The sequence below is a fragment of the Heterodontus francisci genome, chromosome X (assembly GCF_036365525.1).
Source record: "Heterodontus francisci isolate sHetFra1 chromosome X, sHetFra1.hap1, whole genome shotgun sequence".
Taxonomy (NCBI): Eukaryota; Metazoa; Chordata; class Chondrichthyes; order Heterodontiformes; family Heterodontidae; genus Heterodontus; species Heterodontus francisci.
Window position 1 is genome coordinate 1,651,445 of NC_090421.1, and position 21,635 is coordinate 1,673,079.

Below are 21,635 nucleotides of genomic sequence, written 5' to 3' on the forward strand. Positions count from 1 at the left end.
TATGATAAGGGAAATGGAACCTGCCATTTTGAGGCATCACTGACTGTCCAGTTGCATTTTTTCTCTATATTTATGAAAGAAAAACATGCATTTATACAGCATCTTTCACAACCTCAGGATTTCCCAAAGTGATTTGCAGCCAATCAAGTACTTTTAAAGTGTAATCACTTGTGATGTGCAGTCACTGCACAGCAAGATCCCACAAACAGCACTGTGATAGTGACAAGCTAATCTGTTTCAGTAATAAATGTTGGCCAGGACCGGTATGCAGAAACACTCTCTAACTCTTCGATTCAAATAGTGCCAAATTCATTTGCATGCTTTGAGTAACTAGGTGGCTTATAAAGGTGAGAAAAATGCAATTCAATGCCTCAAGTTGCAAGAAAGATATTAGTTTGGCTTTGCATTGCGCTTCTGGTCATTTTTGTCAATGCACAAGAAATGTATTCGTTCAGTTAGTAGTTGTACTTCCTCGTTAAACTGTCCATGGAAACTGTACTTTCAGAAATACAGAAGCAAGCAAATTACTTTGAGCTAGGAACATAGGAGCAGGAGTAGGCTATTAAGTCCCGTCAAGCTTGCTCCACCATTCAATCAAATCATGGCTGATCATCTACCTCAATGCCACAGTTCCGCACTAGCCCCCAGCGCCTTTAATGTCAATAGTATCCCAATATCTACCGACTTCTGTCTTGATGGCACCAGCGTGGCATTTTTTTCCCATGCTTGAGACCTGTCAGTAAGATTTCTCATAGTGTGAAAATATGTTGTGGGTTCATGTGTATTAGGTAGTCTCAACCTGGTTTCCTAATACACTTTGAACAGAGCTACTCGAGAATTTCATGCATCCTAGCCTCAGTCGTTTCTAAGGTTCAATAGAGGCACAGGTGTGTAATCAGCTTAGCATTGTCACCTGTGGAATGTGACTAATCAAGTTAGTCACAATTCCTGGCAATGGCAGGCTGACTGGACCCTCATTGTCACACCACAGCATACCAGCCTTTTTGTATGTTGTATAAAAGCTAGGATTGCATTTGTGGTGTACAAGAAAAAGGAATGGGACTGACTCCCAGCTCAGTCTGTATTGCTGCAGTTGAGTGGGCCAGGAGGAGCAGTCAGGGCTCAGATCAAGCAGCAGCTCTGGCATGGTTATAGGTAGAAAAGCTACAATGGGGGGAGCTAGGAAGAATTTTTATGTAACATTTTGCCAAGCAGTTGTTGCCAGATTATTAGAGATTAAATTAGTTGGGTGGAGTCAGAGGGACTGTAGCCAGCAGACAGGCTAGGCTCCATGCTTATTTTCTTACATACTTTAATGTTCTTGTATGCACAAACACTCCACACCCTTATTGCCAGAAACCTCTTTTATATGTGTACAATTAATGCAAAGGAGGAAAAAAAAAGTATAAAATTATACACAAGCAGCTTATACACAATAGCACGACCCATACAAACAAGGTCTTTCACTGGCGCAGGTAAGAAAACTGTTGCTGTTTCGAGAGGTAGTGCCAACAGTTCCGTCATCGTTCATTGTCTCAGTACATTGTGCCCATGACTCATGCTGGCACCTTTTAAGGCTGTTTGGAGCTATTGGCAGCATCAGCTGTCAGCATTCACCCAGCCATCGCACACCATCTCAATACTTGTTGATGCCAAAGATTCGGACGCCATGCAGCTGTGGGAGTTTGGGAATGAGTGCAGTGAGCAAAGATGTGGTGTTCACCAGGAAATGCATGACATTATATTTAGTGTAGAAACTTGCTAGCATATACCTGGAAGGAAAACACAGCTTTAACAATTGTTTGTTGCTTAATAAATGCAAATTCATAGAATCACATAGCAGAGGAGGCAGCCATTTGGCACATTGTGGCTGTGCCAGCTCTTCTGATTAGTCCTGCCTCTCCTCTGCCATGTTCCCAGTGCAGTATTGAGGGAGCGCTGCAAATCCTTCCCTTCAAGTATATAGCCAATTCCCTTTTGAAAGTTACTGTTGAATCTGCTTCCGCCACCCTTTCAGGCAGCGTGTTCCAGATCACAACTCACTGTGTAAAATGATTCTTATCTCCCTCTGGTTCCTTTGCTGATTATCTTCAATCTGTGTCCCTCTGGTTACCGACTCTCCTGTCACTGGAAACCGTCTCCTCTGAACCTCTGTTCTAAAGGAAAAAACAAACCCAATCTTTCCTCCTAACTGAAGTGCCTTATCCCTGGTATGATTCTAGTAAATCTCCTTTGCGCCGTTTCCAAGACCTTGGATTATTTCTCAGAATTAGCTAATTTTTAAGTTTCCCCTCTACTGTATGCACAGCTATGATACCACAGGCACTGGTTGCTTTTCAGCACCCAAGTAAAAATGTCAGGCGTGACAGGCTAGTCGACTGCGGAAGATACATCTATGCAAGGGCTCACTAAGCAGCAAGAGCAGCCCTGGCAGAATTCTCCATTCGAGGGATACTGAATCAATTATGGAACCACACTGCCTGAGATCATCACCTGACAAATCTGCAGAGATGATAGTATGTAAAACATCTGTATTTATATCACACATTTGCTGACCTCAGGACATCCCACACCACTTTACAGCCAATGAGATACTTTTTGTACTCATTGTAATGCTGGAAAAGTGGCAGCTGATTTTTTTTTAAATTCTTTCATGGAATGTGGGGGTTGTTGCCCATCCCTAATTGCCCATGCCAACTGAGTGTCTTGCTAGGCCATTTCAGAGGGCAGTTAAGAGTCAACCACATTGTTGTGGGTCTGGAGTCACATGAGGCCAGACAGTGTAAGGACAGCAGATTTCCTTCCCAAAAGGCCATTAGTGAACCAAATGGGTTTTTACAATTGACTGCTTTCATGGTCACTATTAGACTAGCTTTTTAACTCCAGATTTATTAATTGAATTCAAATTTCATCTGGTGTGGTGGAATTTGAACCCATGTCCCCAAAGTATTAGGCAAGGACTCTGGATTACTATAATAAAAGCAAAATACTGCAGATGCTGGAAATCTGAAATAAAAACAAGAAATGCTGGAATCACTCAGCAGGTCTGGCACCATCTGTGGAAAGAGAAGCAGAGTTAACGTTTCGGGTCAGTGACCCTTCTTCGGAACTGACAAATATTAGAAAAGTCACAGGTAATAAGCTAGTGAGGTGGGGGTGGGGCAAGAGATAACAAAGGAGGTCTAGATTGGACCAGGCCACATAGCTGACCAAAATGTCATGGAGCAAAGGCAAACAATATGTTAATGGTGTGTTGAAAGACAAAGCATTAGTACAGATTAGGTGTGAATACACTGAATATTGAACAGCAGCAAGTGCAAACCTGAAATAAAACAGTGGGTAAGCAAAGTGAACAAACTAAGATAAAATGAAATAAATGCAAAAAAAAGATTGTAAAAAATATTTTAAAAAAGAATGTTAAAAAAAAAAGAATAACTAAAAATGAAAGTAAAATGGGGGGGCTGTCATGCTCTGAAATGATTGAACTCAATATTCAATCCGGCAGGCTGTAGTGTGCCTAATCGGTAGATGAGATGCTGTTCCTCGAGCTTGCGTTGATGTTCACTGGAATACTGCAGCAATCCCAGGACAGAGATGAGAGCAGGGGGGAGTGTTGAAATGGCAAGCAACTGGAAGCTCAGGGTCCTGCTTGCGGACTGAGCGGAGATGTTCCGCAAAGCGGTCACCCAGTCTGCACTTGGTCTCCCCAATGTAGAGGAGACCACACTGTGAGCAGCGAATACAGTATACTACATTGAAAGAAGTACAAGTAAATCGCTGCTTCACCTGAAAGGAGTGCTTGGGACCTGGGATAGTGAGGAGAGAGGAGGTAAATGGGCCGGTATTACACCTCCTGCGATTGCAGGGGACGGTGCCATGGGACGGGGACGAGGTGGTGGGGGTTAATGGAGGAGCGGACCAGGGTGTCGCGGAGGGAACGATCCCTTCGGAATGCTGACAGGGGAAGATGCGACTGGTAGTGGCATCACGCTGGAGATGGCGGCGTATGATCCTTTGGATATGGAGGCTGATGGGGTGGAAAGTGAGGATAAGGGGAACCCTGTCACGGTTCTGGGAGGGAGGGGAAGGGTTGAGGGCAGAGGTACGGGAAATGGGCCGGACATGGTTGAGGGCCCTGTCAACCACAGTGGGGGAAAATCCTCGGTTGAGGAAAAAGGTCATATCAGAAGCACCGTCATGGAAGGTAGCATCATCAGAGCAGATGCGTCGGAGACGGAGAAACTGGGAGAATGGAATGGAGGTAGGGTGTGAAGAAGTGTAGTCAAGGTAGCTGTGGGAGTCGGTGGGCTTATAATGGATATTAGTAGACAACCTATCCCCAGAGATGGAGACAGAGAAGTCGAGGAAGGGAAGTGTCAGAGATGGACCATGTAAAGGTGAGAGAAGGGTGGAAATTGGAAGCAAAGTTGATAAAGCTTTCCAGTTCGGATCAGGAGCAGGAAACGGCACCGATACAGTCATCAATGTACCGGAAAAAGAGTTGGGGGAAGGGGGCCTGAGTAGGACTGGAACAAAGAATGCTCGACATATCCCACAAAAAGACAGGCATAACTAGGACCCATGCGGGTACCCATAGCGACACTTTTTACTTGAAGGAAATGCGTGGAGTTGAAGGAGAAGTTGTTCAATGTGAGAACAAGTTCAGCCAGGTGGAGGAGGGTGGTGGTGGATGGAGACTGGTTGGGCCTCTGTTCCTCGAAGAAGCGGAGAGCCCTCAAACCATCCTGGTAGGGGATGGAGGTGCAGAGCGATTGGACGTCCATAGTGAAGAGGAGGCGGTTGGGCCCAGGAAACTGGAAATTGGATTACTAGTCCAGTGACATTACCACTATGCCATCGCACAGTGAGTTCCCACCAGCACCAATATGTTAATGAGTCTGTTTTAGTGATTTGGATTGAGGACACTGAGGAGAATTCCCCCTGCTCTTCAAACAGTGCTATTGGATCTTTTATGTCCTGCTGAGAGGACAGACACAGCCTCAGTTTAACATCTCATCCAAAAGGTGGCACCTGTGATAGTGCAGCATGCCCTCAACACTGACCCTCCAACAGCATAGCACTCCTTCAGTACTACTCCTCTGACAGTGCAGCACCACCTCAGTATTGCAGTGGGAGTATCACCCTTGCCTTTTGTGCTTAAGTCTGTCAAGGGGGTCTTGCACCCACAACCTTTTGACTCAGAGGCGAGAATGCGACCCACCGAGCCACGGCTGACACCTAGCTATTAATAACATACAGCCCACTGGTCGGTTTCCTTCTTCACTCTCCCCCCCACAATAAAGTTTCAGATTTTGTATTTTTTTTTTAAACAATTAAAGCAGTTACACTGAAAACAGGACAAGGACTTACAGAATTATTGGAGTGATGGTGAGAAACTTGCGTGACGATGTAAACTGGATCCCGTAATCCATTTGCTCCCAGTGCGTAAGTAATCGTGCCTTGCCCTGGTCTGGCGTCTCAAACGGTGTTCCTTTAACCGTGTGCAGAAACCAATACATTGCCTACAAACAGAGACTTGGTACATCACACAGTGCTGACAGAGGCCTTTACCACTGTGTGTCAAGTGGAGAGGGCGGCAGCAATTATGAAAATACCTTGGAACAACCCAGGTGGATACCACTGAAGATGGTGCTATTCAGCACTGCTATGACCGGCAAGTCTGTCTCCATCTTTTCAATATTGCTCTTGCTGAAGGAATTAAACAGATCTCAACGCAACATCGCCCACATGAAGATCTTGTGGTTTAAAAACCTAGGTTTTAGGCTAGAAAGTCCTGTCAGTAACATATATTTATATCCCTCTGCTAATTGTAGTGAAGATGTTAACCAGTTTGAAACAGTTAACACCTGGGTACAACATCATACCCACACATTGTGTTAGTCTACTGACATCAATAAGAATTTCTAGGTTTTTCGTTTTTATTTGACACTAACTACTGAGATTGTATTAATCCTTATGGTACCTTGATGACTAATGTGTTGTTATCAAAGGCACATTAACTCTAGTCAACTTATGCTCAGGTTCAATGGGCCAGTCTGCGAGTGTGCAGTCCAACAGAAACTTGGTCTGTGCACCTTTCTACGAAGCTTGGATTGGTGATGTCTTAAAAAAATTCCACCTGGCCAAAATAAAAGCAAGGTTTATAAAAACATCAGTGCCATGATGGTCACTGCTCTGGCACTGGCCTGCAGCAGGAAGATATGGGTTAGATCCACCGCTCTGCTCTATTCCCAATCTGAGCTGCACTGAATAGGGGAACACTTGAGAGCCATTTGCAGTGGCTCCCGCTTGGGGGAGGGGGCGGGGGGGGGGGGGGGGTGGAGAAAGAGAGGAGAGCAGAATTAAGACAGGATTCAGATCAGTTGTGCTGCCACAGTCAAATAGCCACTGACACTAACTGTCTTAGCTCACGTTTGAAGAATAGCCAGTTGCAGAAGTGGTCATTGCATTAAAGAAAGGAGAGGGGAAAATGGACAGCAAATCACACAATGAAACTGGACAGCGACAATAGGAATCCAAGTATTGAAATGTGGATGCAATGGCAAATACTGGAGAGGAAAAAGATCAGCCAGGGTTCCCAAGCCACTATCACATCTTTCATGTGCAAACGTAACACACACAGACACACACACACACACACACACACACACAAACCCACCCCCCCCCAACCAGGATAGTGATCAGGAGCCTTGGACACTTTTCTTTCACTCATCCATGCACTGGAGTGCTGACATGGGGCTGCATTAGAGTGCTAAAGTGGCAGTTTTGTGACTGAGGGGGTTCGGTGAGGAGGGAGCGAGGAGCTCCTTTCATTTCCTACCAGTCCTCAAAGAGCGTGAGAGGAGCCAAGAGTTTCCAAACAGCACAGCTGACTGGTGAGTAAGTCCTGGTGGGTATTTTTCAAACTGGATTGAATTGTAAATTATTGTTTTAGCAAGACTTAGTTGATTTATTTTTTTATTATAACAGTCTTCTAAAGTTTTAAATTTAAAGGGTTTAGTCATGGCAGGAGAGCTTAAAGCCGTGGTTTGCTCCTCTTGCTGCATGTGGGAATCCGGGAACATTTCCAGTCCCCAGGACCAGCAGGTGTGCAGGAAGTGTGTCCAGCTGCAGCTCCTGGAAGCTTGGGTTTCAGAGCTGGAACAGCGGCTGGAAACACTGTGGAGCATCCGTGAGTCTGAGAGCATCGTGGATAGCACGTTTAGAAAGGTGGTCACACCACAGCTGAAGGGACTTGAGGAAGGAAGGGAATGGGTGACCACCAGGCAGTCCAAGAGAAACAGGCAGGTAGTTCAGCAGTCCCCTGGGGTCCCGCTTGAAAATCGGTATTCCATTTTGGAGGCTGATGAAGCTGGTTCCTCCAGGGAGTGCGGACAGAGCCAAGCTTCTGGCACCACAAGCAGCCTATCTGCACAGGAAGGGGGAAAGAGAGGAAGAGCAATAGTAATAGGGGATTCTATAGTCAGGGGAACAGATAGGCGCTACTGTGGCAGTCAGTGTGACTCCAGGATGGTGTGTTGCCTCCCTGGTGCCAGGGTCCGGGATGTCACTGAATGGCTGCAGGGCATCTTGAAGGGGGAGGGTGATAAGGCAGAGGTCATAGTACATGTTGGTGCCAATGACATAGGTAGAAAGAGGGATGAGGTCTTGCATCAAGAATTCAGGGAGTTAGGCAGTAGACTAAAAAGCAGGACCTCTCGGGTTGTAATCTCTGGATTACTCCCAGTGCCACGTGCCAGTGAGTATAGAAATAGGAGAATAGCATAGATGAATGCGTGGCTTAAGAGTTGGTGCAGGAGGGAAGGTTTTAGATTCCTGGACCACTGGGACCGTTTCTGGGCGGTCTACATCTGAACCAGAGAGGGACTAACATCCTTGCTGGCAGGTTTGCTAGTGCTGTTGGAATGAGTTTAAACTAATTTGGCAGGGGGAGGGGATGCAGACTCCTAGCAGAATAGGGACACAGCTAAACACAGGAAAGCAAACAAGTCAGAGGGAACACAGCAGAAGTAAGTATTAAGGAACTAAGACCAGGATGGATGGCCTCTACTTTAATGCCAGGATTATTACAGGTAAAACGGATGAGTTAAGGGCAAGGATTGACACGTGGAATTGTGATATAGTAGCCATCACGGAGACACGGTTGAGGGAGGGGCAGGATTGGCAGCTCAATATCCCGGGATATAGAATCTTCAGGCGAGACAGAGGAGGGTGTAAAAGAGGAGAGGGCATTGCAATATCAGTTAAGGGGTCAGTTACTGCAGTAAGGAGAGATGATATCTTGGAGGGGTCATCAAATGAAGCTTTATGGGTAGAGTTTAGGAATAATAAAAAAGGGACAACCACATTTATTATAGACCCCCAGATAGTCAGCGGGAAATTGAGCAAATATGTGCGCAATTTGCAGAGGTGTGTAAAAATAATAATAGGGTAATTATATTAGGTGATTTCAACTTTCCCAACATTAATTGGGATAGTCATCGTGTTAAGGGCTTAGATGGAGTGGAGTTCTTAAAATGTATACAGGAGAACTTTTCAGCTCAATATGTAGAGGATCCAACAAGGGAGGGTGCAGTGCTGGACCCAATTCTGGGGAATGAAGCCAGACAGGTGGTTGATGTGTTGGTGGGGGAGCATTTTGGAGATAGCGACCACAACATGGTACAATTTAAGCTTGTTATGGAGAAAGAAATAGACAAGTTGCAAAAAAAGGTTTTGGATTGCGGGGAGAGCGAATTTTAGTAAAATTAGGTAGGATCTGGCCAAGGTAGACTGGAAAGAGTTACTTGTCGGGAAATCTACAGAAGAGCAGTGGGGGGCATTCAAAAAGGAAATGGGGAGGATACAGGCCCAACATGTTCCCTCTAGGGTAATAGGTAGGAGCAACAAGCCCAGAGAACCATGGATGACCAGAAACATTCAGGGTACGATGAGAAGGAAAAGAGAGGCTTTTAGCAAATACAAGGAAAGCAAATCAACGGAAGCATTAGTGGAGTACAGAAAGTGTAGGATGGAGCTTAAGAAAGCAATTAGGAGAGCAAAGAGGGGATATGAGAAAGCTCTGACTGGTAAAAGTAGGGAAAATTCCAAGATATTCTATAAGTATATCAATGGGAAGAGGATAACCAGGGAAAGAGTAGGACCCATTAGGGATCTAGGGGAATATCTGTGGGTGGAGCCAGAGGACATTGGTAGGGTGTTGAACAAATACTTCACATCTGTCTTCACCCAAGAGAATAAGGATGTAGATATGGAACTGAGAGAGAGAGACTGTGAGGTTCTTGAGCAAATTGTCATAGGGAGTGACAAGGTATTGGAGGTTTTCGCAGGCTTAAAAGTGGACAAATCTCCAGGTCCGGACAATTTGTGTCCCAGGATGTTGTGGGAGGCGAGGGTGGAGATGGCAGGGGCACTGACCCTAATTTTTAATTCCTCTCTGGCCACTGGGGAGGTGCCAGAGGACTGGAGAACAGCTAATGTGGTCCCACTATTTAAGAAAGGTTGTAGAGATAAGCCAGGGAACTACAGACCAGTGAGTCTCACGTCAGTGGTAGGGAAACTATTGGAGAAAATTCTGAAGGAGAAAATCTATCTCCACTTGGAGAGGCAAAATTTGATTCGGAATAGTCAGCATAGCTTTGTCAGAGGGAGGTCATGCCTAACAAATTTGATTGAATTTTTTGAGCATGTGACCAGGTGTGTAGATGAGGGTAGTGCAGTTGATGTAGTTTACATGGATTTCAGCAAAGCCTTTGACAAGGTCCCATATGGGAGACTTATCAAGAAAAAAAATGCACATAGGATACAGGGTAACTTGATAAGGTGGATTCAAAATTGGCTTAGCTGTAGGAGACAGAGAGCGATGACAGACGACTGTTTTAGTGACTGGAAGCCAGTGTCCAGTGGCATACCACAGGGATCTGTGCTGGGTCCCCTATTGTTTGTCATTTATATAAACGACATAGATGACTATGTGGGGGATAGGATCAGTAAGTTCGTGGATGACACAAAGATTGGCCGAGTGGTTAACGGTGAGGTTGAGTGTCTTGGGTTACAGGAAGATAGACGGGATGGTCAAATGGGCAGAAAAGTGGCAGATGGAATTTAATGCTGAAAAGTGTGAGGTGATGCACTTTGGAAGGAGTAATGTGACACGAAAGTATTCAATGAATGGCCTGACACTGGGAAGTTCCAAGGAACAAAGTGTCCTTGGAGTGTTTGTCCATAGATCTCGGAAGGCAGAAGGGCAGGTTAATAGGCTGGTGAAAAAGGCATATGGGACACTTGCCTTTATCAATCGAGGCATAGATTACAAAAGCAGGGAGGTCATGTTGGAGTTGTACAGAACTTTGGTAAGGCCACAGCTGGAGTACTGTGTGCAATTCTGGTCGCCACATTATAGGAAGGATGTGATTGCATTGGAGAGGGTGCAGAGGAGATTCACCAGGATGTTGCCTGGGATGGAACATTCAAGCTATGAAGAGAGGTTGGATAGGCTTGGGTTGTTTTCACTGGAGCAGAGAAGACTGAGGGGTGACCTGATCGAGGTGTACAAGATTATGAGGTGCATGGACAGGGTGGATAGGGAGCAGCTGTTCCCCTTAGTTGAAGGGTCAGTTACGAGGGGACACAAGTTTAAGGTGAGGGGCAGGAGGTTTAAGGGGGATTTGAGGAAGAACTTTTTTACCCAGAGGGTGGTGACAGTCTGGAATGCCCTGCCTGGGAGGGTGGTAGAGGCGGGTTGCCTCACATCCTTTAAAAAGTACCTGGATGAGCACTTGGCACGTCATAACATTCAAGGCTATGGGCCAAGTGCTGGCAAATGGGATTAGGTAGACAGGTCAGGTATCTTTAATGCATCGGTGCAGACTCGATGGGCCGAAGGGCCTCTTCTGCACTGTATTATTCTATGATTCTATTCTATGATCCACAACTGAGGGGTCCTGAAGCCAATTGTCGCACCACGACTGCTCTTCCCCCAGGCTGATGGCAGTACTTTACAAGCACTCCCATGAATTTTTGCACCTCCCCACCCCCATTCTCCGTGACTCACCGAGTTGTGGATGACATGAGTGAGGGTCCACACCACAGGAATGCTGAAGAACGGAATGCTCAGCAGGACGACGTGGAGAATTCCGACTAAAATGAGGTAGGCCAGCCAGATTCCCCGGCTGTTCATTATCCTGGTGTTTGGATTAACCTCACTGTGAGCGACACCAACATTCATCCTGTCTCCTACTTTAAAGAAGGGGAAAGTTCAAAAAAAGAAAGTGGTCCTCATTCTCTGTCCAGCTGCTGGGATCTGTCTGTACAACCGGCCAAAGCAAACTGAACCCATACAGTGCAGCCTAAAACAGTAAAAGTACTGCATGGTTTTCCAGTGATTGCACACAGAGTGAGTTAGCTTATTACTCAGATCCCATCCAAAACCAGTATTTGCTGTATTTCTAAAGACTTTTAATGCAAAGTGACGCACTAGAATAGCAAAGCCAATTTGCGCACAGCAAGATTCCACCAACAGCAATGAGACAAACAACTATTAAATCTATTCATAGTGATGTTGGTTGAGGGATAAATATTGTCCCCCTCCATCCCCCAGCTCTTCTTCGAACAGTGGCCATGGGATCTTTTATATCCACCTGACAAACTCTCTGCCCTAACGTCTCCTCTGAAAGATGACACCTCCGCACTCCCTCAGTACTGACCCTCCGACAGTGCGACGTTCCCTCAGTACTGACCCTCCGACAGTGCGACGTTCCCTCAGTACTGACCCTCCGACAATGCGACGTTCCCTCAGTGCTGACCCTCCGACAGTGCGGACCTCCCTCAGCACTGACCCTCCGACAGTGCGGCCCTCCCTCAGCACTGACCCTCTGACAGTGCGGCCCTCCCTCAGCACTGACCCTCCAACAGTGCGACGCTCCCTCAGTGCTGACCCTCCGACAGTGCGGCGCACCCTCAGCACTGACCCACTGACAGTGCGGCCCTCTCTCAGCACTGACCCTCCGACAGTGCGGCCCTCCCTCAGCACTGACCCTCCGACAGTGCGGCCCTCCCTCAGCACTGACCCTCCAACAGTGCGGCCCTCCCTCAGCACTGACCCTCCAACAGTGCGGCCCTCCCTCAGTGCTGACCCTCCGGCAGTGCGGCGCCCCCTCAGCACTGACCCACTGACAGTGCGGCCCTCTCTCAGCACTGACCCTCCGACAGTGCGGCCCTCCCTCAGCGCTGACCCTCCAACAGTGTGGCGCCCCCTCAGCACTGACCCTCCGACAGTGCGGCGCTCCCTCAGTACTGACCCTCCGACAGTGCGGCGCTCCCTCAGCACTGAGCCTCCGACAGTGCGGTGCTCCCTCAGCACTGCACTGGAGTGTCAGCCATTATTTTTATGCTCAGCTCCTGGAGTGCAACTTGAACCCACAACCTTCTGACTCATAGGCAAGACCCACCAAGCCATGACTAATGGAAAGGACACTGTTCATATGATGTAATATTTACTATTTTGAAAGCACAACTCCTCTCCCTGCTCCTCCGCCTCCCCCCACCTCCATCATGCCTCAGTGAGGTGAGGAGGGGAGAAACCAGGACTCTGGAGGTACTCAAGCTCATGAACATGGCCGCATGGTGAACTCCTGATCCCAGCCACGCTGAGGTGAAGCGATGCCGAAAGAATTGTGTCTACACCCAGTGTGAAATGGTTTGGCAGTCTCATTCCAGACAATGCAAAATTGCCACATTCAGGATGAAATTGCCCTCCTGGTGCATTTGTGCCATTTGCGCGTTTCGGCTAGCCCATTTGCGCTATTGCCGTGCAGAGAGGGGCTGCTCCAGGTTCTCCACCGTCCCCTCATTTAAATGAGGGTCTATGCACTCCTGCTGTTATTTGTGTCACACAGAGGTGCAGAAATGAGATGCGGCAGTTTTTTTTAAGGTGACACCTGTACTTCCTGTTGGTGGCTAAGTTTGAAACTGGACTTTTTCCTGTTATGTTCTGTGCTCCTGTGAGGCAGGAAAGAGATAATGTTAAGGAACAGGGGAGACCAGGCTGTCAGGCAAAATGTAGGTGAAAGGGGTTGAAGCCAAATAATTTGCCTTAATGTAGCATCTACAGTGCTATTCTGGTTAGCCTCCGCCCTTCTATCCTCCATAAACTTGAGCTCATCCAAAACTCTGCTGCCCATATCCTCACTTGCATCAAGTCCCATTCACCCAACACCCTCTGCACACCCACCATGCCTTCAGCTGCCTTGGCCTTAAGCTATGCAATTCCCTCCCTAAACCTCTCTCTCCAGCTTTAAGACAGCCCTTACAGCCCACCTCATTGACCAAGCTATTGCTCATCTCTCTTATTCCTTCTGTCAAATTTTTCTGTTACTGCTCCTATGTTTTATTAAGTTAAAGGTGCTATATAAATACAAGTTGTTTAAAAAAAAATCAAAAGACAGACCACCACATCACAGACTCCACAAATAGGCCAAGGTAATATCACTGAATTAGCTGATTTTGGGAGTTCTTTGGTGGGGTTCTGGCATCTGACCACCAGCATGTGGAGAAGTGCTAAATTCAACTGCACAGTGATATAGTTAAAACTCTGTGGTGCACACAAACTAAGGGGTGAAAAGGTGGCTGACAAGTTTTCCTCATTTGCTTACAAACACATGACACATTGAGGTAATCTATATCCTCCTTGGAGGAGGAACAAGTGGGGTCTCTTTGAGGTCGAGGTAATACCCCCAGCAATGGAATTCAGGACCTCTATGGCAGCCTCACCAGTCTGATAGCTGAGCCAACCAGCTCTACAGTAGTTCAGGGCACTACTGAAGACTCAACAGACAGCCTGGAGAAATCCACACAGCTGCATACAACCCTGCAAGCCAATGTCCTAGTGGATAAGGTAGATCTATAGTTGGACAAGCAGCAGCAGTATTCTGACTTAACAACTTGTGTGTTTTTATCTGTTTAATCTCTCCCTAGGCATAGTTGGGGTTCCAATTCCTTGGCTCTTGCCAACCTTCATCCAAGTTTTCCAGACTTGGAACCCTGCAGGGGGAGGTCAGACACCCAACTGACCAAAATAAAAGATAAACAGTGTTACTTGTACTTGACGTTATGACAACAATTAAAAAAAAAAGATATTCTCCTGCATTAACTGTAAAACGTTTGGGATTTTGTTTAATAGAAAGATAATTTCTTTAAAATCACCAGCAACTGGCAAGGTGCATCATTAGCCAGTAAAATTCCTATTAGCACTGAAATAAATTGTTAGTGAGGACCATGTATTATCTACAATGCTTGGTGATTTGTTTTAAAGAAAATCTAAGGAGAATAATAGAGTAGGGCGAGGTGGAATTGGCTGATTTCTCAATACTTGCCGGAAGCCAGTCCTGAAGCCTGTCCCTTTAACAGCAAGGCCTTTTTTCCATTAATAGTCTGTTACCATTTACCTTACCTGCTTAACTCAAAAGAAACGAGTATTACATACTCTAAAGTATTTAAAACCCATCTTGATATCAATAACAGACCCTCTACTCACCAGCTCCTTTAATTGCGACCAGGAAGTCCTCCACTGCTCAACCTAACCTGTCACCACCAAGTCCGCCTACATCAGCTGGTGTTTGGCGGATAGGGATGAGCTCGCTCTGTTATTGGCTGTCTGTAATGTCAATCACCTGCCGGTCCAGGACTATCACTATAGGTTGCACGGCGGCTAATAAAATCAACGATTCAACTGGCGGAAACAAGAGGGTCCGGAGGAAAGGCTTGGAGGAGAATCAGCCGACAGAAAATACAAAGGTGAACCAAAATATCTTTCCTCCCCCGATTAAAGGGGGCGGGTTCTATTTTTTATGTTGGCTTCAAAAGTGAAAATCAAGTTATGATTTTTTTTAAGTAACAATTTATTTCATAGTTTCTTGTGCTGCTATGGTACCAGGTGGATGGTGGTGTCAGCTTATGGGAATCTGAGCTGCCACCTACCTGGACCACTGTAGAATTGGCACCTTTTACCCAGTCCACAAATGGGCACAGGCTGGGGTCAGGGATGTGATTTGGAGAAAAAAAGGTTGCATTAAAACAAATTATTTCAATTACTGTATAGACTCATTCAGCTGGTTTGTTATAATTCCGCTACATCTCACATTTCAAATTCTTGTCCTCATGTTTCAGTCCCTTCACAGCCTCCCTATTTCCAACCCACCAACCCCCCATCCCTGATCTCAACACTCCTCCAATTCTGCCCTCTTGAACATCCCCATCCCCCGATTTCCATCGCTCCACCATTGGCGGCCCAGCTGCCTGGGCCCCGAGCTCTGGAATTCACTCCCTAAACCTCTCTGTCTATCTTAAGATGCTCCGAATATCTCTTTCTTGGCTCAGCATTTATTTTTTGACTATGTCCCTGTGAATTGTCTTGGGATGTTTTTCTATGTTAAAGACACTAGATAAATGTAAGTTCCTGTTGTAGGGTAGGTGACCAGCCATTTGCAGGATTCATAATATTGCCCACACAAATATGGTGTCAAACAAACATGTATTATAAAACAGCCTCGCAGGATACTTGTATCTGAATTGAATAACTTAGTCCATTGATCTGTTCCAATCATTTTGATTGATCTCTCAGAAGGGACTTGATCCAAGGGCCACGGCTGCAATCAACCAATCTGGGTTATGTGTTCTCTGCAGCCTGCAGAAACAGTTATTGTAACCAATTTAACCCTGTGAGTACTTTTAACCAGCAAGAAACTAATAAATCATAGACAGAAATGCATGTCAAAGTTTCCCAATGGGATTCCACTGATCGTAAGCATTTGGAGAGGGGGAGGACAATCGAGGGATGCCAGACAGAGGAATGCACGAGACGTACTCTTCTCCCCCACTTGTACCCACATAGCAGGGTCTGCAGAAGAGGTACCTTACCTTGACAATCGATTCGAGCATGGGGAGGCTCCTATTTCCAAACGAAGGTGGGACAAGTGGAGCAACAGCACCAAGGTATGTGAACACTTGACTAAGTACAATGTTGGATGTCCCCCACAATTGTAGTATGGCATGATTTCAGTGGTAATGCATTACGGGAGACATGCCAGGGTGAGGAACAGCTGGCATAAGTGGATTGGCTGCACCTGTCAAAATGCCTCCAACCATATCTGCAGGTCCTGGCACGAGTCTCTGGCAATGATCATAAGAAACTGTCTTGAACCAGATGCAGAGCCATGCCATCTGCTGCAAGAACACCTGCAGCTACCATGCAGTGCAGGGCTGGCACTGCCAGTGAGAGTAATGGTCAGCTCTGGCCTGAAACTTGGCTCCACCTCCTTGCGGGTATACTGCAACACTGACCTACAGTGATGGTACTATGGAGAGGGACAAAGGATAATTCTCCTCACATTTGTCACATGCAGCTCCACCTCCACTTCAGCTGCCATCAAACAGGAATCTGCTCTTATCAGCTGCCTGTAGACTCATAACAGCACCTTGGAAAAGCAGAAAGAAAAAAATGGCGTCACCTTTCATGACCTCAGGATGTTCCAAAGCAATTTACAGCCAGTGAAGTACTTTTAAAATGTAATCATTGTTGTAATGTAGGAAATATGACAGCCAATTGCACACAGCAAGATCCCACAAACAACAATGTGATAATGACCAAATAATATGTTTTATGTTGATTGGAGGATAAATATTGGTCAGGACACCAGGGAGAATTCCCCTGCTCTTCTTTGAAATAGTGGCATGGGATAATTTATATTCACCTGAGAGGGCAGGCAGGATCTCAGTTTAAACATATCTGAAAGACCACACCTCTGACAGTACGATGCACCCTCAGTACTGCCCCTCTGACAGTGCAGCACTCCCTCAGCACTGACTCTCTGACAGTGTGGTACGCCCTCAGTTCTGCCCCTCCAACAGTGCAGCATTCCTTCAGTACTAACCCCCCAACAGTACAACACTCCCTCAGCACTGACCCTCAGTGTGGTGCTTCCTCAGCACTAAGTTTATAAGCCTGGATTTTGTGCTGCAGTCTCTGGAGTGGGACTAGAACTCACGACCACCTGACTAAGAGGCAAGAGTGCTGCCATCGGAGTCATGGCTGACACCTTTCCCTTTGCTGCTACTTGCCACCTCCAAATCCTGTCTGCCTTTGCAGAAGCCGCTAAGAGGCCTTCTAAATGTTTCCAAAGGTTTCAGAATCGACCCCCACCCGTATTCTGACACTCCCTTTTAATTGTCCTCAACCCTTTAATTAACAGTATTAGCAGCACAGAAACAGGCCACTCTGCCCATCTGCTCCGTGCTGGTGTTACTGTTCCACACCAGCCTCCTCCCACCCCCTACTTCATCTCCCCAACCACCCACCCCCCCCCCCCCCCCAATCACCATATCCTTCTATTCCTTTCTCCCTCGTGTGTTTATCCAGCTTCCCCCCCCCCCCCTCCACCCCTTAAATGAATCTATGCCGTTCGCCTCAACCCACTCCCTGTGGTAGCGAGTCCCCACATTCTCACCGCTCTCCGGGTGAAGAGGTTTCTCCTGAATTCCCCGATTGGATTTATTACTGACCGTCTTATATTGACGGCCCCCTCGTTCTGGTCTCCCCCCCACAAGTGGAAACATCTTCTCTACATCTACCCTGTCGAAACCCCATCATCATTTTAAAGACCTCAATCAGGTCACCCCTCAGCCTCCTCTCTTTGAGAGAAAGAGCCCCGATCAGTTCAGCCTTTCCTGATAGTTATAACCTCGCAGTTCTGATACCATCCTTGATACGAGTCAGGATATGGGCAGCAAAGGATCACTTGTGGTGAACAGAAAACAATTCCTCAAATACTCTGACTGTGAGCGGATATCAGCACAAAGTGTCTTGAACGATTAGTATCTCTTGGCACTGTTTAAGGAAACATGGTTAAAATATTTTAGCATCTGCTTTGATGAAATGGTCTACATTTTTCCGATGTACTTAAATCACATTGTAGACAGTGCAGATGCAACAGTTGGACAACTCCCTGGGTGTTCTGTTATGTTTGGCTTCTCATTAAGAGAATGCAGTTATTTATTTTACTGGGATACCTCCTCTCAGACCTGTCATCACCACTTGATCTTTCAAAGATGCCCATAAATCTCTTCTTGGAGGAGTTCCATCAGAAGCAGGCTGCACTGGGGATTTCCTTACATGATCTGATGCAACAGATGGGAATTAAGTGATGGGCTCACTAGAGGTGGACACCCTAATATCACAGCATTCCAATGCTCGTGAGCCTCATGGGCTGTGAGATGCAGTTTTTTTTTTGTGATTTTCCCCATCAAGAGGGGGTACCGAGCCCCCTTTCTTCCCATATAGAAGAATCAGAGGGCAAGCAGACCCAGGTCCTCCTCACACACTTTTTAGTAATCAGTTTTGAAGGAACTTGTAGGGAGCAGGTTGCCGACTGCACTCACTTTCAACAACTAAAGGTTACTCCATGGAATTCAAAACATGCACCCTTTGTGCACACTCTACCAATGACAACCTGCTGTCCCTCCTTGACTTAGCTTGTGTTTTCTCCTTTTCACCTCATACCAAGAAGGGCAGGAAGGTGTCCTGCTCCCAGGCCTCTACCAACACTACTCTCGAACTAGCTTCCAAGGTGGGTGTGAGATTGGCCTGTGCATGATTTCTCCTCCATTTTTCCTTCACTCTCCATGGCTAAAGCATGGACTAAGCTTCCCTTAACAGCACAGGTGAGATGACAAAGTGGGAAATTGCTGGTAGGAGCCAATATCCAACAACCTCATGGTATAATGCACTGTTGTTGGCAGCACCATGATGCTTTGTTGTAGCTGCTCCTGAATAAGGTGCCTAACCTCAGAAGAGCAACCCTACTGCACCATGTCCATGCAAACCATCCAAATGGTCTCCCTGGACTACATCATGCACCCACTAGGAACTCAACTGAGACTATCCCAAAGTCATTTCACTCTGGGTTCATCCCATTAACCTTGGCCGGGTTTTCACCTCAGAACTCAGAAATTAATGGGCATTGGTTCTAATCCATGGACAACTCCCAGAGTTACTGGAGCAGAACCTAATGATGAAGGGGTGAAGTACATACAACATACAGATTTCTAATGGTCTCAAACCATTGCTTTTAATCTTAAAAAAAAAAACTGTGCAGTGACAGATACTTCAGTATGGAGAGATTAGGACTCTTCCACTACAGACAGGACAGGCTCCATAAACTTGGCTTATATTTCCTTGTGTTTACTAGATTGAAAGGTGATCTAATTGAGGTGTTTAAAATTATTAAAAAGAGTAGAGAAAAAAATGTCCACTGATGGGGGAATCCAGAACAAGGTGGCATCATTTTTAAATTACAGCTAGGTAATTTAGGAGGGAAATCAGGAAGTGCTTTTTCAGACACAAAGGGGAGTGGAACTCTCTCCCCCCAAAAGCCTATGGATGCTGGAGCTCAATTGAATTTTCAAGACTGAAATGGATTTTTGTTGGGTAAGAGTATCAAGGGATATGGAGCAAAAGTAGGTAAATGAGGTTGAGATACAGATCAGCCATGATCGAACGAAATGGCAGAACAGGCTTGAGGGACTGAATGACCTCCTGCTGTTCTTATGTATCAGTATGAAGGGAACAGGTCTCATCCACTCCAGACAGACATTCTGCTGTTGGTGGAAAACATTGTCTGTAGTTGCAAATTATATGAAAAATAATGGAATAATTCAACAGCTGCAGGTGTGAAGATCAGATAAAAGATACACATTCAGCTGTTAAATGGAAACTGCATCCCTTTGCCAGGTATTCAAGGCATTAGCAACAAGTTGCCAAATCTGCTAACTACATCTGATAGGAATGCAGCAGCACTCACTACAGACCACTTTGCACATTAATAAGTCTTTTATTGAGCATTCTGTGCTCATCAAGGTGAAAGATATCAGCGCCAGGGAATGGAACATCGTCCCATTTCAGGCACCTAATCGTGGCTCAGTTGGTCACTCTCTCACCTCGGAATCAGATGGTTGTGGATTTGAGCCCCCGGTCCAGAGACTCCATCACATAATCGAGGCTGACACTCCGGTGCAGTTCCGAAGAAGGGTCACTGAACCAAAACGTTAACTCTGCTTCTCTTTCCACAGTGGCTGCCAGACTTGCTGAGTGGTTCCAGCATTTCTTGTTTTTACTCCAGTGCAGTGCTGGGGGAGGTGCAGCACTGTCGGAGGGTCAGTACTGAGGGAGCGCCGCGCTGTCGGAGGGTCAGTACTGAGGGAGCGCCGCGCTGTCGGAGGATCAGTACTGAGGGAGCGCCGCGCTGTCGGAGGGTCAGTACTGAGGGAGCGCCGCGCTGTCGGAGGGTCAGTACTGAGGGAGCGCCGCGCTGTCGGAGGATCAGTACTGAGGGAGCGCCGCGCTGTCGGAGGGTCAGTACTGAGGGAGCGCCGCGCTGTCGGAGGGTCAGTACTGAGGGAGCGCCGCGCTGTCGGAGGGTCAGTACTGAGGGAGCGCCGCGCTGTCGGAGGGTCAGTACTGAGGGAGCGCCGCGCTGTCGGAGGGTCAGTACTGAGGGAGCGCCGCGCTGTCGGAGGGTCAGTACTGAGGGAGCGCCGCGCTGTCGGAGGGTCAGTACTGAGGGAGCGCCGCGCTGTCGGAGGGTCAGTACTGAGGGAGCGCCGCTCTGTCGGAGGGTCAGTACTGAGGGAGCGCCGCACTGTCGGAGGGTCAGTACTGAGGGAGTGTCGGAGGGTCAGTACTGAGGGAGCGCCGCGCTGTCGGAGGGTCAGTACTGAGGGAGCGCCACGCTGTCGGAGGGTCAGTACTGAGGGAGCGCCGCGCTGTCGGAGGGTCAGTACTGAGGGAGCGCCGCACTGTCGGAGGGTCAGTACTGAGGGAGCGCCGCACTGTCGGAGGGTCAGTACTGAGGGAGCGCCGCGCTGTCGGAGGGTCAGTGCTGAGGGAGCGCCGCACTGTCGGAGGGTCAGTACTGAGGGAGCGCCGCACTGTCGGAGGGTCAGTACTGAGGGAGCGCCGCACTGTCGGAGGGTCAGTACTGAGGGAGCGCCGCACTGTCGGAGGGTCAGTACTGAGGGAGCGCCGCACTGTCGGAGGGTCAGTACTGAGGGAGCGCCGCACTGTCGGAGGGTCAGTACTGAGGGAGCGCCGCACTGTCGGAGGGTCAGTACTGAGGGAGCGCCGCACTGTCGGAGGGTCAGTACTGAGGGAGTGCCGCACTGTCGGAGGGTCAGTACTGAGGGAGTGCCGCACTGTCGGAGGGTCAGTACTGAGGGAGCGCCGCACTGTCGGAGGGTCAGTACTGAGGGAGCGCCGCACTGTCGGAGGTGTTGTCTTTTGGATGAGACATTAAACTGAGGCCCCATCTGCCCCCATGGCCACTGTTTCGAAGAGGAGCAGGGGAGTTCTCCCTGTTGTCCTGAGGCCAATATTTATCCATCAACCCACTCCACAAGAACAAATGACCTGGTTATTTATCATAATGCTGTTTGTGGGAGCTTGCTATGTGCAAAATGGCTGCTGTGTTTCCTACATTACAACAGTGACTACACTTAAAATGTTTTTCATTGATAAAGCGCTTTCAGACATCCTGAGGTGGTGAAATATGCCAGATAAACCATCA

General features: G+C 47.3%; 1 protein-coding gene across 5 annotated transcripts in view; it reads right to left on the reverse strand.

The window, feature by feature from the left end:
* Window positions 1-21,635, reverse strand: part of LOC137358686 (ORM1-like protein 2) — a 185,054-nt gene that overhangs the window by 83,469 nt on the left and 79,950 nt on the right. The window contains exons 1-4 of one of the 5 annotated variants that reach the window (XM_068024898.1): window positions 14,555-14,607; window positions 11,075-11,259; window positions 5,371-5,522; window positions 1,340-1,772 (exon numbers count right to left, since the gene is read on the reverse strand). In XM_068024898.1, the coding sequence (XP_067880999.1) occupies window positions 1,637-1,772; window positions 5,371-5,522; window positions 11,075-11,248 (462 nt within the window). In that variant the 5' untranslated portion in view covers window positions 11,249-11,259; window positions 14,555-14,607 and the 3' untranslated portion in view covers window positions 1,340-1,636. The other 4 variants (XM_068024896.1, XM_068024895.1, XR_010971264.1 and 1 more) reach the window with 4 other exon arrangements.